General features: G+C 39.7%; 2 protein-coding genes across 2 annotated transcripts; both read right to left on the minus strand.

Moving 5' to 3' along the window:
• Positions 1-735: 735 nt before the first annotated feature.
• LOC140933243 (uncharacterized) lies at positions 736-2,542 on the minus strand. The gene has a single exon (XM_073382764.1). The coding sequence runs from the start codon at positions 1,968-1,970 to the stop codon at positions 1,452-1,454; it is 519 nt and encodes a 172-aa protein (XP_073238865.1). The 5' UTR covers positions 1,971-2,542; the 3' UTR covers positions 736-1,451.
• Positions 2,543-2,669: 127 nt separating this feature from the next.
• On the minus strand, positions 2,670-15,103 carry LOC140933242 (4-hydroxy-2-oxoglutarate aldolase, mitochondrial-like). Its single transcript, XM_073382763.1, has 7 exons — positions 14,781-15,103; positions 12,736-12,864; positions 11,086-11,213; positions 10,126-10,260; positions 5,524-5,620; positions 4,086-4,219; positions 2,670-3,422 (listed from the first exon to the last, which is right to left on the minus strand). Exons 1-7 carry the CDS (start codon positions 15,082-15,084, stop codon positions 3,267-3,269), a joined length of 1,083 nt encoding a protein of 360 aa, XP_073238864.1. The 5' UTR covers positions 15,085-15,103; the 3' UTR covers positions 2,670-3,266.
• Positions 15,104-21,086: the final 5,983 nt, after the last annotated feature.

The following is a 21,086-nucleotide window of genomic DNA, read 5'->3' on the forward strand; positions in this document are numbered from 1 at the left end:
CTTCGGAAATCTCTTGAAATAATCGGAGATTGTCAGAAAATGGCCGAAACTCCTAGATAAACTAAACAAAGTTAACATTGGCGTTTTTGGTTCATTCTGGAAAAGATTTACTGTTACAGTGAATTTTTTACTGTTAATTATGTTAAAACAACCAAAAATTTAACTGTTTCATCCGGGGGTCTTTCATGTTACAGAGCCAAAAAATTAAGTGTTTAGTGTTATCGAGGTACAGCGAGAGCAATGGATTTTCTTTAATAAGAAACTTTTGCTGAAAAGTTGAATAAGGCTATTAGGTTCTTACAGGGAAAGTTGGCGGTTCTGTTGCAACTTTGGTCCGGGGGGTGGGGAGCGGTACTCGACTAATATTTGGGCATAGGTGAGCCGCTGCGAGTTTGAAACCCTGACCCTGTTTAAGACAAAGTATTTTCTAAACTACATACCCTGTTTAGGACCCTCACCCATCTCCCGAGCTACACGAACTACAGCGCGATCAAGGCATCCAGAGGTGAACGTTTTTTTATTTTAATAAATCTGTCTACAAACAAAAAAAGCACCACATCAAAAGAAGCTACATGAAGTCTTTCTTAGAGTGTAAACATGTGCTTTTCGAAAATGCTTTGGACCCATATCTACATATAGATTTCTTTTTAATGGGGTGCTAAAAATATAATGTAATTTTGCTATTGTTATCACCCTGAAGCGAAAACAATTTTGCTAAATAACTTCAATCTGCTGTTTTATTACCGAGGCAATTAACTTGAAGTTTACTTTTGTTATTTGCAAATGCTTTTTGTGGTCTGACAGAGATTAACACACAACCTTTCTCGTGATTCATTTCACTAATAGATTGGGAGAAATTAACCAAGATTCATGTGACTCCTAACTCAGTTAACAGATAATTAACTCCCAGAAATCAGTCGACGCAAAATATATTTCATTCCATGAGATGAAAATGCGACTCGAAAGTTGTACATATGTATAGCTAATTGTATCTGCATTGTTGTCATTGTTTTGTCTTAGTCAATTTACACTAAATGTTAAGTTTCTTTCGTGACTTCCTTGAAGCAAACTTCTACAGCATAATACGCTATCTTCCTCTCTAAATTTTATCAAAGGAATTACCGGCTGTATCTTTTTTACAACCGAGTCACACCTTTACTTCGCTACTAACCATTTACTCAATCAAAAAAAATTGCTTTATGTTCCAAATGGAGTAATATTTTCATCGGTTTTTCACTATTCTTCTTAAGTTTGAAGTTAGAAAATAATTTCGAATGAAAGGATTAAGAGCTGTTCGGGAGATTTCAGATTTCTTTATAGGCATGGCGATTTCGTTTCATTGCGAAAACAAGCTATGCCTTTAGACAATGAAATGCAGGAACGTATTTCCGGGACTGCTTACACAAATGCGCGGCGATGTAAGTCATTGCAACTTGATCAAACTCCCGAGTTCACACCTGTAGTTTTGCTGACTTCGAAGTTTTTGGTGAAGTTTTCTTCACTGAATGCACAGTTTTGGGTCGCTGGGCTTCACGTTCAGCCGTGGAAGGGCTTGTAGGCCTTGTCCTCAATGGCATACTTTCCATTGATTTTGTTTTTCGCATAGGATATACATTCGGTACATCTAATCTTGAGCTTCTCAGTGGTGTTTGGCTTTGATGTCTTAAAGCGCTTTGAATGTTTTCTATCGGCGATTTAGTCTCGTCATAATGCCCTGTATAGCTTCGTCGAACCTTTTTCAACTCATCCAAAATCTCGTTTCTTTGTTGTGTTATCTGAAATCTTTCCCTTTTCTCTTTTTTTGTCAGTCCCGTGAATTCTTTGTAATGTCTCCAGTCTTCTACCTTCGCATTCCCTTTCAATGCTCTCTTATCGAGCTCTGCAGCGAGTAGAGTATGTTGACGGTCTATTTCTTTTCTCGTTTTCTTGTCAATAGATGGGATGTTCTGCCTTGTTAGATCACGCGACATAATCTCCAAACGGTCCGTCGTAGCGAAGCGCCTACTAAACCTCGCTCTTTTCTGATAGCCCAGATGAAATCGAATGAGGACTACAAGACTGCCTTCGTAGGATTAATCTTCTTCCCTGGTCTGTTCTAATTTGATTTGCAATCCTTTTCGTGCAAAAGCATTTGTCACTTTTTCGGCAATTATGCTGCGAGTTAGTTGTCAAAGAACTGAATAATTACATTTAATACGTAAGTACTTTGTTTGAGGAAGTATTTGACGCGTCAGCTTTGTACAGTACCTTTGTTAGAATTTCAATGGATTCTATGGAAACGGCAATGCGGGTTACAAAATAGCGCAATCTGTTTTCGTATTGTGACGTTTTCTTCGATTAACTAAACGTTTGATCATTTCTTGTGATTCATGATATTTTAATGCTACACATTTCGGTACAAAAATGTTAGTTTAGCTTTATAGTTCTTCTATGTATATGCATGGCAAGTTTATTGACCAAATACAGTCATCGACGAGATTTTCTTAGGCGTTGATAAGAAACTTACAAAAAATATCCACATTCATTGATACACGCCGCCCTCACGTTTGGATGCAAAGAGAGTCGTGCCCGATATCCCGGGACCAGTGGATTTCACGATCGGGCTAGGGAGTTCTTTTCTTAACGAGAGAAGATTTTTTGGGGAAGTACTGCAAGACAAATTGTTTAAATTCTTACATCAATGTAATATATTCATAAAGGAAATCAATTAGTAAATAATAATTATAACTATTTAGTTCGTAATTCCGCTTGTTAAATTTTTTTCTCAGGCTAGTTAAAATGATTTTCTGGCTCGTACTTATTAGCAACAAGCTTCAGTTAAAACCGACTTTCTTGTCTTTGTTTGCACCCTGCCTTACGAACTCTTACTAACTATGGTCGCACGCACAAAGGTTGTTCCAGGACTAGTCAAGTCCTAGTTTGTAAATCGCACTCTTCACTTCATTTGTCAAAAAACTAAAAATTCGGCCCCTAACCTAAACATTTCATATCCCACACACATCTCATCAACTCTTAAGCAACAGAAATATTCTTGGAGAAAAGTCTCCCTCCTTAGGCGCGCCGCTTCATCGCAAAATTCTGTTCGGCATTTCAACTACCGAATGTTTACTACCTTGTGCTATAGAAATATGTTTCAACGTCTTTCACTTTCATAAAAAATAAGTCGACAGCAGAGATTTCGAGCACAGACACTCTTTGCGCGAGGATAATACAAAATACTTTACGACGGGATTTTTTTTTGGATGTCACTGGATACGGTGAGCTGTTTAACCTTGAAAACCTTCAAAAGGTTTGAAAATCTCTCTAAGCTGAGCTATTTGAGCGTCCTTGAGTGGAAGAAGTGGAGATCTAGTCGGTCCACCATAATAACCGAAAAATTCCATAGATTTCTTCAATCCAGGAACGCCAAATGTTTTGGTCACCTAGAACGAAACAAACAAAACAGGAGAACTGTAACAGAAACAATCTCTACAAACACCGGCTACCGAAGAGAGTCTTATTGGCTAACGTATCGTGTGCTAGCCCTTCGTAACAATACGGTGATGTAGTTAAAAGAAAAGCAAAGCCACTAATCTATTGGACATCGATTGCTTTGTTATGATCACCAGTCAAGCCACTACTAAGGGTGAATGGTACTCTTATTTTAGATGTCTCACAGACCAACGAATGACTCCACAAGGTTTCTTCTCTTTAAGTGCGCTTTCCAAAAGTTAGCCCGCGTAGCAAGCGTTCCCGTGCGGGTTTCGGAGCAAAGAACGAGGAACGAGAGTCGAAGACCGCGCGAAAAATGGCGAAAAATGGCTCTCGGTTCATTTCTCGCGCGGCCAAAACCGAAATTCCCGTTCCTTGGTCTTTCTTTGCCCCGAAACCAAACGGAAACGCTTGCCACGCAAGCTATCCAAATGTCAGAGGTGACTGGCCAGATTATGGTCAGACCATTCATTTTGACAATGAAATAGGCTTTTTCCCAACAGCCATCTCCTTCTTGCATACTATTTAGGATTTGACTGATCTGGCTGGGAATGACCTGGTTGGGTACTTCTGACAAATGGAAAGTGCCCTAAGAATCGTATTCAAGCGCTTACTACTGTGTTTGGCTGGATTAACTTGTGCTGCAGAAGCTTAGCGTCTTCCATTTTGCCTTGTTTGTACAATTCATGAAGTTGGCAAACTTGTCTTCCCAAAACATTTGCCAAGGCGCATACTCCACCGACAGCACCTAAACATAGTTAAAGCAGTTACAAAAGAAATGCAATGCATCTCGCAAACAACAGTCCAGAGCAAAAAATATATATATATACATACCCCTGCCCAAAGACTTACTCCTCATGCCATATAAGAGCACAAGAAATTTCCACCCAAAGAAGAATCGACTCCTGGCCTGCAATCTATGGAATACTCTCCCTCCCGCCACATTGGACCAGCTAAACATTGCTAAATTCAAAGATGAGCTTGACCGTTTTTATTTTGTTAATCGCTTTAGCTTAACTTCTCTGTTGAATAATCAATTTCTATGTATGTAAAGTAATTTTTATTTTTTATTTTATTATTATTTTTTGAATGTAATTATTATTTTATATCCGCGCGATGGTTACCGCCTTTGCGAATTAATAAAGTAAAAGTAAGTGAAAGTAAAAAGTATATCTATATTTATTATATAGACACGAGTGTTTTACTGGAAAATATACCACTCGTAAAATTCATAAAAACTACACCCGGGACCCGAGTGGTTTAATTTCGGTCATTTCCCTCTATTATTTTATCGATGTCTTTTTGTCTATATAATAAAAAGAACATTACACGGCGGCTTGAAGATATGAATTTAATAAAATTCATACCTTCGCGCCACCGTTTAATATCCTCTATATAATTGGCCTGAAAGCCCACGTTCGATATGTTAAAATTCTAACATGACTCCGAGGCTTTAGGATCAAAATTGAAAATTTTTCAAGACTACGTTGTCTCGCAATCCCCATAAGAGACTTGAGCACAAAGAAAACCAAGCCAAATAATTATAGAAAAAATTAGAAAAATGACCAGAGAGCCTCGGAGTCGTGTTAGAATTTTAATACATCGAATGTTGGCCATTGAGAAGTGTTGAGAATAGGGCGCCCTATACGGCCTCTGCACGTGCATCACACTTTATCAGACTTTTTTTTCGTCAGCTGCACTTGACGAGGCAAAATTTGAAAACGAAACGAGTTATGTAGAGCGGAAGCACACGACGTCAATTTTTTCTCTCCTATTCTGACTTAAAGTTATCGTCTCTGAGAATTCAATTCCAGGAACTTTTTACTGCCAATGTTTAAGAAATTAAGCCAGCTGGAATAACAGCGATGAAGTTCAAAGAGGGCGAATTCAGCGACGACTTCACAGCGGTCGCTGTTGTTGTTGCTTAAGCTCCACTGTCAAGCTTACTAGTACAAAGAAGAATGTGCCGCATTCAAAAGTCACATCTGTGTCCTGATGCAGTTTAGGTAAGTCCCGTGTTCTATTTATTGTGAATGTGTTGTTGAAACTTACCTAAGCAATAAGAGGGGAAAAGAAAGCTAGCGGAGCCAGCTAAAACTTGAAAATTCCTTGATGCAGTCTTGTGTATTACATAACCTATCTTGGTGATCTGAAAAGACAAAATGAATTTAAAAAACATTTTTTCCCAGAGAAATTACTTCCAGGGAAGTTGCCAAAGCCTTAGGTTGAGCGTGCGGTGTAATCTTTCGTTTAATTTATCGTCACACACACTTTACTAAGCTGCCCGTGAGCCATCAAAGCAAGTGACTTTGGTCAGTCATTCCTCTTGAAATTTGTTACTTGATTTTCAGACACAATTTTGTGATAACTTTGGTTTTTCATTGCCATACTTAACTTTGTGACTGACTGAAAATTTTGCGCCCTGTTCTTAACAAACGAAAAGTCGAGCTATCGATTCAAGTCACAGCGCTCGTATTTTCATAACACGAATTGAAAGGAACAGGTCAATCAGTAAGGGAGAAGGGGGGAGGGGGGTAGGCTTTGGTAGATTGTGCTCGAAAAAAACGCATATTATGCTTTTAGTAGTGCTCATAGTTTTTAGAAATTATGCCAAAATTATGCTCTCTGTCACCGAAATTATGCTACTTATTTTTTACACTGATTTTAAGGAAAATAAAGATCATCAGTAGCTTAACTCTATCAATTTTGACTTTAATGAACATTCATATAGTCCACCTTCCAGTATTACAGTCTTTAGCGTGGCAAATACGCATGTGCGCACATGATCTCGCTTTTTTGTTACTTTTAACTTCTCTTTGCCTGCGGCTTCTTTTTTGGAAGCCAAGTGGTTTTTTTAAAATGCTCTTTTTAGAGCTCAATATCTCCTTACACCCATTGCAAAACAGTTTTCCACCTCGAAGACACAAATTTTCCCCTGGGAATTCTTCGATTCGATCACGAGGACTCATGTTCTTTGGATCTGAGTTACCTCTTTCCTTGTACTTTCCGGTATTACTTTTAGGAACACGTTCTCTAGGGATTAAAGCTCTCGGTACGGCACTGGAAGTGGTGGAAGTGGATGTACTCGAGGACGACGCAATCTGAGGGGCCGAGCCGCCACGCCATAAGCGTGGTGGCCTGAGTCTCAGTCTTATGCACAGGGTAACCTCTGCCGCCTGCCGGACCATTATTTGACCATGGGCCTTAGCTTAGCACAGACCTCAATATTTTCCAAAAACAATACAGAAATAAAATGCAAACTGAATTATTCTAGAGCTATGATGGTTTTTTAACTCGTGGGTACGCGCGAGCGTACCACGAGTTATTGCAGGGACTGAGATATGCAAATGAGTCACTCACTCACTCGTGGTAGACGCACTTCGTAATTAATCGGGTCCGAACTCGAGAGCACGAAGATCTATCGTTTCCAAAGAAGCACGCGCTCGCCGAAGTTCGGTAGCATCAAATTCCTCGCTGCGAGCGTGCATCGTGCGCTACAGCACGGTTAGGATAGAGGTCTTACCAAATTTAAGACAGGCAGGAATCTTTCAAATTAGTACGATTCAAAAGCCTTTGACCCGCCAAGGCGTTAAACTTGACAAGAAGATGAGGATTTGCTCTTCGACTCCTTCAACTTCGACGCTGGCTTGATCTCCTACCTTGTAGTACTGTAGTAGGTTATGTGTATGAATGAATTTATAACGTCAGTATAAAACACGGACTGCGGACTACCGACTGCGGACTGGGTATAAAATACGGACTATAAAATACGGACTGGTGAAATGTGAAATGTAAATGTAAATGGTAAATAGAAGCACTTCTTCTTCTTCTTCTTAAGGACTCCCCAAGATCACGGGGGGAAATGGATGTGAGTTTGAGCATTACCTTTTTAAAATAACAGCGGAAATCGAGATAAGAAAACATAAGCTAATGTTTTGCGTCCTACTTCGCGGAGGAGTTGTGTCGGCTTTGTATCGCATATGTTCTTTCATTGCCATGAAATGCGTTTACATCTACGTTTTTTACTGTCAGTAGCCTGGTTTCAATTAGCCTTAATTTTATCCCATTGCTTCGAGTCATTTTTATGGCTCGATCGTTTGCCCCGGTCGTTTGCCGGCGGAAGTTCCATGAAAAAGGCATTAAATTTGAGACTTTTCACCAGATCATGTGACCATCCTCAATAGCGTAGTGGCTATGTGAGGTCGGGTCGAACCAAAGGTACCGAGTTCAAATCCTGCTAAGGACCTTCTTTTTCCCTTCTTCCTTTTTTTCCCCTTTTTTGCTTATTTGTTTTGCTGTTTTTTTTGTTTTGTTTTTAAATATATACTTAAATAACTGTTACTAAAGTGCAATAAACAGCAAGAAAAGTATTGTGTTTCCAGAACAAGGATAGTATATTTATAATATGAATTTCTATCATTTCCTAAAATTCACTGTGGGAAAACCAGAGGTGATAACTACATGTAATTGATTATTTTCTAAACAACGTACCCACGAGTTGACGATAGTCTTTCTTTGATTTGTTTTCAACGCATAAAAGCTCGGATTATGCCAGCAGTGCTAAACTGAAATAAAAGCTTAAAATAATGCTCGTTTTGCTGAATTATGCTTAAAATTATGCTAGCACAATCTATCAAAGCCTGGCAAGGGTATCTGAGTGAGACTCCAAAACATTTTCTCTTTGGCATATCATAGCTTGGGGAAGGTGAATAGCCTGTTCCAGGCTCTCAGATAGTAGGGATGACGCGTAAGTGAAAAGCACGCGAAAACATAAGCACGTGATCTGGGAAAAGGGGGGCAGTGGCGAGAAAAAGGAAGAAAAAGAAGGGCCCTTCCTCTCCCCAGTTTCCTCCCGTTAAAATTTTTGTGTCCGCGTTTTCTCAATTTGGCGGACCCGACTATCTATGGCGGGCCCGAGCCACCCGACCATCTCGGCACTTGGAACAGGCTAGAAGTTGAGGGGAATAAGGGATGAGCCACACGTCCATCAGATTTTTTAAGAGCAGTAAGGTAATGATTACTTGGGAGGGTTTCTCCAACTGTCCCAAGTTCTTTCGTGCCTTCATCGCTTCGCACCAGGGCGGATAAAGGATGGGCGGTGAAACGAGCGCGTCCGAGCAAAAAGGTGTGATGCAGTGGACTGGACTCTGCTTAGAAATGTCGCTTGTTTTCGACTTCGTTCAGGGCTTGCGATGTGGTTTGTACGTTAGACACTGCCGCTGTCACTGAATTATGGCGGCTTGATTTGTTTTCTTGCACTTCTTCCTCGTTCCTTTGTGCTGGTACGCTGTCTCCGAGAGGCAAATGTTACTATTTTTTGCGAGAGGTTTAGTTGGAGTAGACAAACATCTCTTTCAAAGGGTTTCTTTTATTACTTCCATGACTTTATTCTGAATGATGTTTTCGTTCTGCTACTCGCCAATGTCGATGTTATTCCAAAACAAAAACAACTAAGTGCTGTCTAAAACAGGAAGGAAAATCTCATCCATGTCATCCATGGCAAAACTAAAAGACAGCAGATCGTGTATCATAACTAGATGACGTGTATTTTATAAATGCGTGCAGCTCGTGCAAGGTGAAATTATGCTAATATCAATCACCATCATCCTTCTTTTTAATTTTGAAAAAAACATCTCAAACGTCTTTTTTTTTTCTTCGAAACTTCAAAAGTAGTTTCCCCTCAGTTTTTATTGTTAACCTTGTTCTGTTTTAGAGAGAAAAACGGAGAAAAAACCTTACAACTAACCTCAATAAATTTTGTTTACATGCGGTTGCCGCATTTACAACGCATTGCGCGAATCGCCATGGCGAGTTGCACCCGAGAAGCAAAGTTTGAAGAAGTACAACGCCACTATATCAATATATATCAATCTAATTTTTTGTTATGTTATAAAAAATTTATCCCCCTTTAACATATGTAAAAATTGAGGTTAAGAAGTGTTAAGCTTTTGCAAACGAAACGGCGAAAGACGATTAGGTTATATTTAGCGGAAGGAGGAGGTATTCAACACTTTCAAATTAAACTCAAATTTTGGCATTATACGACCAACAAGTTTGACTTTTAGACGTACAGACACAAACATATGAAACTGTTGATTGATATTGTCATGAAACGAATTTATATATTTAACATTGTAGCCTGAAATTACAGAAAGAAAATAGGATTTCCGGTTTGCAAAAAGGAAAATTTCGCCGGCCTTCAAGCGCACCGGAAGCGCGGAAAGAGCGCTCGTGCCAGTCCTACTCCGCATCACACATTAAATGAAGAGCGGAGCGCCCGTTTCACCGCCCAACCTTTATCCGCCCTGCTTCGCACACCTTACACCCTCAGCCTAGCTATAACACTCAAATCAGTTCATACATTTAAAGGGGCAGATCGACCGTAACTGGTGTTCTCAAAAATAATAGAAAAATAATAAAGTAAATTACATATAAATGAGCAAAGAAATAGGAAAAACATAACTATTCCACAGAGCAAATATCATATCCAATTTTAGAAAAAAAGGCAAGAAATCTAGAGTTTCTGGGCTTGCATATACCTAATACACCTTCACATTTCAAAATAGGATGGGTTTGATTTTCAGAGCGTTGAAAACAAAATGCATTTCACATTAGAATGCAACAACAGTCAAATGTAATTTATGATTTGCATACATCACCACCACTATCTTTGAGTCCAATAATATTAGAATGTGCAGACAGTTTAATTATGCATTCTGCAGGCAAATCAATTCCAGTATTTGCTGGAACACTGTACAAGATTACAGGAATTGGAGAATTATCAGCAACCTGTCAAATAGTATGAATAAAAAACCATTCATTAATGCAACTGCAGCATCAGACAAACGGTTTATTATACAATACACTAAAGGTGAACGCCACGATTTCACTCTAAAGCTTAAGAAACAATTTACTTCAGCTAGTTTGAATGACAGATTCACAGGTTGGATGTAGATAATTCTGCTACACAAGTAACAAACTAAAGGGACAAAAAATCCTCTGAAAAACATAAAACAACCACACGAAACAACCAATGAAAATCTCTCTTTCCCAAGTACCTAGCCTGCATAGCGGGCAGAATTCTTTGTCGGCATGCGTCACAAAGTGTCTTTTCCCAACTTTTGCAACTCTCCTCCCACCAGCTATGCAGGCTACCCAGTACCGGCACCCATCCTTAGTCTGCATTCACTTTTCATTTTGGCCATCTTATTGAGAACGTAGAATAGGACACAAAAACTCATGATTTATAGGCAACATTCAAGATCCCTGAAGAGTCATTGATTGACTCACTCAAAACAGAGTATCATTGTGTAATTTTCATTTGCATATGCATGTAAATTTTACTGGCATTAATAAAAATTGGGACAATGTGTCACATGTAAATTGTGTAAAAGTTAAACCTCGCCCAAATTATACATTTACATGCAGTCTTTCCTGTATTGCTTTATTTTTTTAAACTTAGTGTGCATATGCACATAAAAACAATACAACAGTGGGAATCCACCTTTAGTGGTGAGGGGCAGGTAGATTTTAAGACCAAGCTCTCTTCCCATGTCACCCTTTTTTCTCCCTTTGCCCCCCCCCCCTAATATCAGATGCTCAGCCTAAACTCACTTTGATGAAGTGTTTCTCAAGAGCCTCTGATGTCATGCCATTCTTGTAGAAACAGGGTGTCACCACAAGTGCTGCATCTGCACCAGCTTCTGCCATTTTATTGGTCATTTCTATGGTGTCTCTAGTGGCTAAAGAATATTTACACATGTAAAACAGAGGCCCTTGGGACCGGCACTAAGTGTCCGTCTTAGAGAGGTGTCCGTCATATAGAGAGTCAAATAAAGGGAGTAAAGAAAGGCAGGGACCAACTCTAAGTGTCTGTTTTACAGATTAAGAGAGAGTCTACTGAATATTATCACACCATCTGTAAAGTCCATTCATGCTCTCATAGCAACAGAAATGATCAACATTGTTACTTAGATTTCAACTTTCTGTGTCACATATGCAATTAGCAGTGGGGAAGGGAATAATTGATCTGTTGGGAATTTCTCTTGGTTCTATTTTCCTAGTGGTTCTTATTAGTAGCCAGGGGTCATGCCCTTAATAGCTTGGGAGAATTCCAGGCCCCTTCCCCTTAGCAGTGGTGAATCCAGACCTTCAAATAAGTGGGGGGGGGGGGTCATCCAAACCCTGTGATAAGGGGGTAAGGGGGGGCCTGGTCTCCAAAAAAATTGTTTCTTCATCCCTTCGAACTTCAGTTTGGTCTAAAAAGTTAGGGAGAGGGGGGCCCGGCCCCTTCCCTGGATAGGATAGGATAGGATAGGATAAGTGCTTTATTATCAACAGAGCGCCCACAGACACATGTGTTTACAACGATAACAAAGATTTTCGTGCAATAATTACAGAGGTGTACATTTGTAAAATTTATACAACTACTAAACAAGGTTATATTTAACTCGTCTATCTCTTTCGCGGAAGCGATCATATACGTATTTAGCCACATTTTTTTTGCGTTTTCTCTCCTTGCTTCATACTTATCAACATTGCAAAGGCAGAGCTTGGAGTCATAGAGTCAAGAATAAGATTAGTTTCCTTTTTTAGCGTATTGAACAGCTCTCTCCTAGGATTCCTAAAGGCTATGCAATTCATCAAAAAATGCCCCTCGTCTTCTAATCCAGTGTTACATAATGGACAGATTCTTTGGTCTGGGGGTTGATAGGGTTTAACGTATCGTCCAGTTTCAATTGCTAGTTTGTGGTTGCTTAATCTTAGCTTTGTGATTGCTACTCTATGATTGATGTTTCTTACATTTGTGAGGTAATTTTCGTAGTCATGGGTAAGTTTAAATTTCCTAAAAGTTCTAAGTTTGTTTTTTTGATGCGGGTCCTTTCGTTCATCATTGTGTATTTCGCTAATCCATGTTTGCTGTTCTATGTCTAAGAATCTCTGTCGTATATAGTTCATGATTCCGGGAGTGTTCCCTGGATCCGTCACTGCTTAGTGACAGCCCTGATGATGTTAACTGACATTTATCAATGCTGTATAACCATCCCTCTCTAAGTGGATAGAGGCATAATGAACACAGGCAATAACAGTCTTGGTTATTGAAGTGGTTGAGCTTCAGTACGGTTACTTTTTTTAAGCTTAATTGAGAACATGTATCTGCAAGCTAGAGGAAATCTCCACAGCCTGTTTGGAATTAATTCCAGTGTTAAACTTATACCCAGTTTCCTAACAAAAGTCAAATCTAAAGATCACTACAGCACTCACCCTCACAACCTGATCCTGCTAGAATAAGTTTGTCTTTTGGAGCAAGCTCTCTCACCTTCTGCACCAAGGCAATCTTCTCTTCAGCTTTCATATATGCATATTCACCATTAGAGCCTTGAACAACATAGCCTACAAAAATACAAAACTCTGCATCAGTGAACTGGCCAGCGAAGAAAAACTTTTTATATTAGGCAGCTTGTTTGTGAAAGGGAGAGATCTTTAGGAGGTCAGAAGTCTTGGAAGGTCTGTGGGGAAGGGAGAGCTTATGACAGGTGTTTAGTCCACGACAGTGAGCAGTCTTTTGTGAGGTGGAGGGGGTCAGTAGGGGGTGTGTGGGTGGTTTAAGTGAGTGCTTAGGGTAATCTGGGAGGTGAGACATTTATTTGCAAAATGAGCCATCTTATATGGAGCAGGAAGTTGGTGGGGTGTAGGGGGTCTGTCAAGAAAGGAAGGCTTTTGGGAGTATTCCATGAAAGGTAAGCAGTCCTATGGAAGGTGGGAAGTTGTTGGGTAGTGGCAGGACACCTGTGGGGGTGGGAAGGAGGGGGATGAATAGGGGTATGCAAATCCGCCGATCCATTATGATTTATTAACCAAATCCGCCCTTTCATTTTTGCCCTAAGTCAGAAATCTGGGCAAAAATATTTTAATTACACGCAAAGTCCAAAATCCGGGCCCAAGAAATAGATGAATCCGCAATCCACTGCAATTACAGGATCTGGAAATCCGTTAAAATCTCTCTTTGAATCTGAAATCCGCGCAAAAATACTTTCAGAATCAACTGATCTGTTCACCTATTCACCCCCCTTGGGAAGGCTTGTTGGGGCTGAGAAGTTGTTTTGCAAAATGAGATACCTTATAGGGGAGGGGAAGTTAATGAGGTATAGGAGGTATGTAAGAAAAGGAAGGCTTATGGGAGTATTCTATCAGAGGTAAGTAGTTCTATGGATTGTGGTGTGTTGGTGGGTAGTGAGACGACTGTGGGAGTGGGAGGGCTTATGGGTGGTGAGCTTTTTTTTTGGCAAAATAGACAGACATGTACATGTATAAAAAGGAGTGGGAAGTCGATGGAGGATGGGAGGTGTGTGGGAGTGGGAGGCTTTTTGGAAGGTGAGAGGTTTATATGCAAAATTCATGGGAAGAAGTAGGTCAGTCGGTGGACTGTACAAGCATTACATCTGCAGGGCAGCTAGTCTACAGATTGTTTTGAATACCCAAAAAATCCTTTCTTTAATCAAGCCACCCCTTAAACTCATCACAAATAGATGAGCTTGGGAACTTGTGCCTTAAAGGTTAGCGGGGTGCCAGATGCCATAGCGGCAGGGAGGTATCCATGGCAATCCTGGAATATGGGAACCACCCAAATGAGCGCCCGCTAACCAGCACCGTCACACTGAAAATCAGTAGAAATAACTTACCTGAAAAGATACTTACCCTGCTAACCAAATGCAAAAGAGGGAGGGAGGAGAGGGTGCAAGAATCCGCAATGATTCACGATAGGTAAGCTTTTGATCCACAAAGATCAGCTGATAACACTGCGCATGTAAAGCAATAGACCTTGAGACCCTGCAAAACCCCTGAAGGCCACCCCAATGGTCACATGCTGCAGATGAGGAGGACTGCTGGCTGCATTTGCTCAAATTTAACTTTGCCTAAGTGATATTTAGCCACATAAAAAACCCCGGGATCGAAAATTTCAAACCCAAAAAAATCCTTCGATCATCCTCGTCACTTGAAATTCGGAGTATTCCCCCCACCCCCCCCGGGGGACTGACCATAGCTGTCCATAGCTGTCTATAGCTGTCTAAATAATTATACAAAGTTTTATCATTATTACCAATTTATAATATTAAAAGCACTGTCTCCTTCTGCTCTCCAATCCAGCTATTAATCATTGATCGGTCATAGATACGATTTAACGTAGCAAATGGCAAATAAAAAAAAACAGTCTGATTGAAAATTTTAGTGGTATAACTGGTAACTTATATATATTTTATAACGACAATACGACGCCGATCATGGAAATTGCATATTTATCATCTCACCTCTAAATGGAATATCTTTCCATTTGTTGAAATTCTCTGTGAGTTTGTCGTAGCTGATATCTTCGTTCTCTTGAAATGGCGTTACTATCGGAGGAAAAATTCCACTCAAATCGAGAGACGAACTTTTCTCAGATGAAGTGGAAAAGGCGGACATTTTGTGAAATTTCCTGTACGAGATAGCGTTCAAAGAGAACGTATTGTTCTCGACGATTTCTTTGTAGCTGCAGTGCAGGTTTCTCGAGATCAAAGTGGTAAAACGTAAAAACAATTTGTTATACGATCGCGGGATTAGAACTGCCGCCATTATGCAAATAAGGTAATACGCTGACCAGGCTAAACGGGTAGAGCAGGCGCTTTGACAGGGAAAACCGGTTCAAGCGAAGTAGACTTCCGGTGGAATTTTTTGCACTCTGAAGAGACAACAACCTGATCGTAGGTGTGGTTGACAGAGTTTCAGGTCGATGGCAACCAACACCTAGGACTGGTTTACTCTCGCCATACTGTTAAAGGTAATTGCCATCTGGATTCCAGATTCCAATTGCTAGCAGGATATCTGGATTGCGCATGCTTGAGCTGGATTGCGGATTCCAAACTCGAGGATTCAAAAGCAAAAAAAAAAAACACAAAAAATGCCTGATCGCAGGTTATCCGTACAGGGATGTACACAAAACCTGGCAGCCATTCTGCTAGCGCTGCGAGATCCGGCAAGAGGAACCAATCAGTTATATTTACGTGTTGCGTGGACCTCTGCATTCAAACAGTTTTCCCTACAAAACCTGGGCTATCCCATGGCCTGGCCAATGGACGGGTCCATGGGCCACCTCGTGGACCATCATTTTTTAGATTTTTTTTAGTTTAAATAAAATGCATTAAAACAGGAGTCGATTACTAGTAATTATTATTAGTAATCGGCTCCTGATTAAAAACAAAATAAAATTCAAAAAATAATAATAAGCAAAGTTAAATTCATCTCGAATTCAGAAATCAGTTTGAGGGGAAGAGTTGTTTGTATTAAAAAATAAAAAAAAAACAAAAAAAAAAAACCTACCATTCAGACTGAGTTCGATGTCTGCCAATTTTGCCGAGCAAAGTGTTTGGAACCCTGGTAACACGAACGAAATGCTTTCTTCCCAGTCAAAAGAAGTCATAATGCAAATGCCAATTGGATGCTTTCAACTTCAAATTACAAAGAGAAGGCCGGGAAATTCGTGGCCACGTGTTAACGGCAGGGTTTTCAATAAAAGCCGGTTACCGGCGGTCTACCGCCGCCTGTAGGACCTCTTACCGCCGTCTGTTTGGATTTCATTAATGAAAATAAAAAGTGATTTAAAAATAACAAATACAACAACAACGACGACCACTGAAATTTTGAATGAAAATTTGAAAATGAGGTTTGGTTGTGTAAGAATATTAGTAGAAAGAATTCTGTTGTAAAGTTTATATCATTTTATTTTATTCTGAAGAGTTAAAAATCAGTTTGTTGCATGCATGTTGGTACATTTGAATGAGTAGCAGAAAAGTTGTACTTGTTTTAAGAAAGGACTTCAAAGAAATTACTGCCTAAGAGGATATCAAGTCTCACTAAGAGATATCTGCTATCTGCCTAGAAAGGTATTCAAAATGTACCTTTTTGTATCAAAAATTTAATAGTTTTTTTTAAAAAAATCCTGCTTTGTGGTCAATAAAAATACGCATCAACAACACGCTTTTTGATGCCCAAAACGCTGGAAATCGCATTTCCGAGCTTCTAGATTTCAAATTTTTCTGGGGGAGCATGCCCCAGAAAAATTTGAAATCTAGAAGCTCGGAAATGCGATTTCCAGCGTTTTGGGCATCAAAAAGCGTGTTGTTGATGCGTATTTTTATTGACCACAAAGCAGGATTTTTTTAAAAAAAACTTACGGCCCCTTTAGTGGTCACAGCCGCCTATTAAACCCTCAGTGGCCGCTTATAACTAATGTTATTGAAACCCCTGGTTAACGTCCTCCATAATTTTCACGTCGTGCAGTTAGGCGTCATGATCGCTTAAGCCTTTGCTTAAGCTCCTTAATGGGTGAAGAACTCGAAGACATTAACCCATGAAAGCTTTCTTTTGATCTGATAGATGGATCAGACGTTTTTTCCTTTTAAAGAGATATTTTGTTGAAGATAAACATTGTTTGGCATATAAGGCGTACATATGAAGGCATCGATGGATATATCCAGCTACAATTCCACATGAAGATAAAAAAAGATACATCCATGCGGAAACTTTTGATACTGATGGAAGAAATACTCAAGCGATGCTTGGTTTTCACATGGCTCAGGAGACCTTGGAAAGTAGTTTGTGACTAAAACAGAATACAAGTACCGGAGTTTACAATGTCTTTAGGTGAGTGTAAACTCAGCTCTTTCAAGGGGAAGCGAGTAAGAGATCGAGTGTTTGGTGCGGGTTGTACACTGATGTAGGTAGTACGATAGTAGAAGACTTGCAAATTTGTCCTTAGTTGATTGATTTCTTGCGGTCGCGTGTCGATTCAGTGTCTGGTTAGTCGTAGCTGTAAGGCAGGCCACAAAGCTACCACATAATCTTTGCACAGAGTTCCGATGTGATCCGGGAGCGTCGGTGGAATGGACCAGACTTGTCAGTGCAAGGGAGCCGGTTCGTAGAAAGAGGCGGGTGCATTTGAGTAATAGCTAAGCCGCACTGATTTAGTGGATTAAAACCCAGCTAAGAGAGGATTTAAAATGGCCTTTTGGCCCACCCCATCCCCACCCACATCTCAACATCCACCAGCTCTTTATTTCACTGAAAATAAATCTCAAAACAATTATGTCTAGCTGTCTCTGACTAGCAGGAATGACCATTGGTCTATGCAGATAGACAGTTCTGTTTTTTAGACTGACTTTAACTGTGGTCTGTTTTATATTCTCTCCCGTTGTCACGTTTATATTGGTTTTCTAAAATCCTCTTGTCGATCATTTTGTTACTCATCCTCATCCAAAAATAGATATGGACCACCCTAGATTCCACTGCGCCAAGTTAGCCACGTGCGACGCAAATTTAACAAATCTACGTGACGAAAAATTTGTGTTAAGGAGGACAATGAAACACTTGGATTTTTTTCTAACCGGCTTCGTTGGATGAAAACAAAAATATGATACAAACTGAAGCAAAAATAGGTAAATTAAGGTTGATACAGGCTAAAGCTAGCTCTTTACAGGGCATCCAGAATCCACACTTGTCCAAAACTCACCAGACTGCTCCAATGGAAGAGGACAATTTCCCGTTCTAAACTCACCAATGGGCATCTTTGCGATCTATTAATCTATTGCCGCTAACTAACATTTTTTAACCTTTTTCTTTAAATTATTAGGAGTTCTAGTTCTTAGCCGGAAGTGTGAAATGACTTAGTTTACCTTATTATCTGTTAAGCACATATTCAGCAAAATTCAATAGGAGAAAATTAAAGTTTATATGATCTCTTTGAAGGCACTGTTTAAGCAACTGAAACCAACTGGGCGAAGGATTCATGCAATAATGATCGTATGCCGGAACTATAGACTTTCCACAAGTCTAACTCTCGAGTCTCACAGCAGAAAGGTTGTAAAGCGATCGGAGCTAGCTCAGTTTTTAAGGCTGGAAGTGGCCGAGAGACGAACTCGCGGACCAGATGATGAGAAGAATCTTTTCGAAAGTCTATGCCGGCATCTGTCCTAAAACGTTTTGTTCTTTTAGCTTGTGTGGGAAAGAAATAACGAGGGAGCTTGTCGGAATTATTTGCTCCTAAGAGGTACTGTTTTGATTTAATCTAAAACTAGCACTTACAAAGTAACTTTATGTAATAAAGCCAATCAAGAAACAAATCCTTCGGACATCTTTCCAACTGTCAGTTAATTGCGTAAGAAACTTTGCCGTCACTTTTTGTCTCCTCAGCCAAACCACGGCCGTAATTTTAGATTTAAAGTGAAATCAATCCAGACATTTTATCCGCTAATAACTTAGTGGTATAAGCGGACGATAAGCTCGCCACCAGCCCCCCCCCCCCCTAGTTGTTTCTATAGAGGGGTACTACCGGTATTTATACAGTCGAGAAGCTCTCAAAGCGACGACCTCGGAAATTTCAAAAAGTTGTGATAACTAGAGCGGGTCGCTCACGAGAATGAACTCTCGTAAGCGACCGCATTGTAAAACAAAAGAGGGTGGTCGCTTGCTAGACCTTCAGAAACTCATTATTTAATAATTCGTAAAGAAAAAAACAAGAGAAACTAATGTTCAATGAGTAACTTTTATATATCTGAACTTTATTGAACTTTGACAAATACAATCCTACACCGTACAAGATCTTTATCAACGAACCATTAGCACAGTGTTCAGTTTCATTAAAGAGTTGATTTAAATGAAAGACCCTGAGTGGTTGCTTACGAGAGCTTATAAAAACAAAGTAAAAGTCCAGTTGGGTAATCCCAAAATTGGTCGCGGTCGTTTACGGGAGCGGTCGATTACTAGTCAGAGCTTTTCGTTACAAAGTTTAAGCCACAGTTCAAATGGGATTTCACAAAGGTGGTCGTAACTAGAGCAGGTCGCTTACGAGAGTGGTCGCAAGGACAACTTCAACTGTTTTTAAGTTGACTTGAAAGAGAAGTCTTCGGTCTTTACCGTGTATGTACATATGTCAGTAAAAACAACTACTAAAAATAATTTTGTCTCTTTTATAAGACACCATAAATAGTAAACGAGGGCGTTTATGTTGACCCTCCTATTTAACGTATAATTTCCGCTCAAAATGGAACCTTCTATTCAAGCATAGCACCCGTTATTGATCTTTCGATCAATTCGCCGGAAAGTTTCTTTGTCGCATTACCGTTATTTTGACGGCATCTCTAATTACAGCTGCTGGAGAAACAATGTTTTGTGAAGGAGCTGCCTTTCTCAGCGGTTCATTATTAAATTGCACGCGGTCCGCTTGAAGCCGGAAAGCCTAGTATTTAGACAAAACAGTAATTTTTGGAAGACTTTCTGATTAAAGTCAAATGTGTTTGTCTTTGACCTTCATTATCTTTGTTTACTTTGGTTACTTTGAAAAGTAACCGCAAAACATAATTAACCTAGCTTTAAAAATTAAATGGTTATCTGCATGATCTAGGCTAACATTTTTTACTTTTTTGTTTCTCTGTCTTTCCTTCTTTTAACTGCAAAAAGTTTTTCTTACTTTTCACACAATTGAATAAAGAAGCCCTGAACTTTTTGCCGACGACACTGAGACTTAGTGGCACGCGGAGTAGTTGGGTTCTTAGAAGCCTCTCAGCGATATCTTAACAAGTCTTACACTAAAAGTAAACAAACAAAGCTTCTTTTAGGTTTTGATTCATGGAAAGTCCTTTTAGCAAAAGAGGTCTTGGCACAAAAGAGAACTTAAGACGGCTTCCTGAAACCGAAGATATATCGTGACTCCCAATAAAAATACTTTACCTTCCACATACACTAAAAAAAAGGTCAGAAAATAATACAAGAAGAAAGATGCTGACTTTCCACTTTCAGATCTTTGTAAAACAAACATGTATCATCATCATTCTTGGAATAGTCACCCCCAAGTTAGGCTAGCCGTGACTGTGAATAACAGAGCCGAAAGACCTTCATCAGGGAATCGCCGGCAAGTGGTATCAGCGTCGCATTTATTTGATTTTTCTCAGTGGTTATTATTTACTAAATCCGACGCAAATTCGCTTAATTTAAGGAATTAAACGTTAAGTGGCTGTTTCCTGTAGTAAACTCGGTGCAAGTTAATTTATCAGGATTGATCAACTTGTTAAAAGCCCGAAGGGCGTATGGAAGGAGCTTTTGAAAACTGAATCCTTTTAAATGCCTGACACACTCAAAAAAAAAATTAAATAGAATAAGCTACACTTCAATGTGAGCTTAGTTTTCTCATTAACAGAACATTTTATGAACTTTGCCAAAAGTCAGAACTGGCCGGTTTTGAAAACGAATTAGGCTTTTTTTCAACAGTTTTCGCTAAAACCCACCCCATAGCAGTCAAAAGACGTTGTTCTAAGACAGCATTCGACGTTTATCCTGTTAGGTGTTCTTAGTGATTCCATCGCGTGGGGTTCTAACAGAGTCAGAAATTTCCGCCATTCAAACATAGTCCAATATGCTGTACAAAGTGCGCCGACATGCAAAGTAGGCTGTCTGACACAAAGGCACTGCAATGGAAGAGTTTGCACTTGCGGTTTATTCTGTGTTGTGTTAGAGGGTTTAAGCCTCAGCACGACATGCTTACTTTGTTTTACGCTGCTCCAAGAGTGAGTGTTTCAAAAGCACAA

The sequence above is a fragment of the Porites lutea genome, chromosome 4 (genome assembly GCF_958299795.1).
Source record: "Porites lutea chromosome 4, jaPorLute2.1, whole genome shotgun sequence".
Classification (NCBI taxonomy): Eukaryota; Metazoa; Cnidaria; class Anthozoa; order Scleractinia; family Poritidae; genus Porites; species Porites lutea.

Excerpts from the sequence above, each read along its gene's own strand:
- LOC140933243 (XM_073382764.1), bottom strand. The coding sequence starts at position 1,970 with ATGTCGCGTGATCTAACAAGGCAGAACATCCCATCTATTGACAAGAAA.
- LOC140933242 (XM_073382763.1), bottom strand. The coding sequence starts at position 15,084 with ATGGCGGCAGTTCTAATCCCGCGATCGTATAACAAATTGTTTTTACGT. Across the intron at positions 5,621-10,125 it reads TCAAAGATAGTGGTGGTGAT|ATCACCAAGATAGGTTATGT; the intron begins GTATGCAAATCA and ends TTGTCTTTTCAG. Across the intron at positions 3,423-4,085 it reads TAATCCAGCCAAACACAGTA|GTGACCAAAACATTTGGCGT; the intron begins GTAAGCGCTTGA and ends GTTTCGTTCTAG.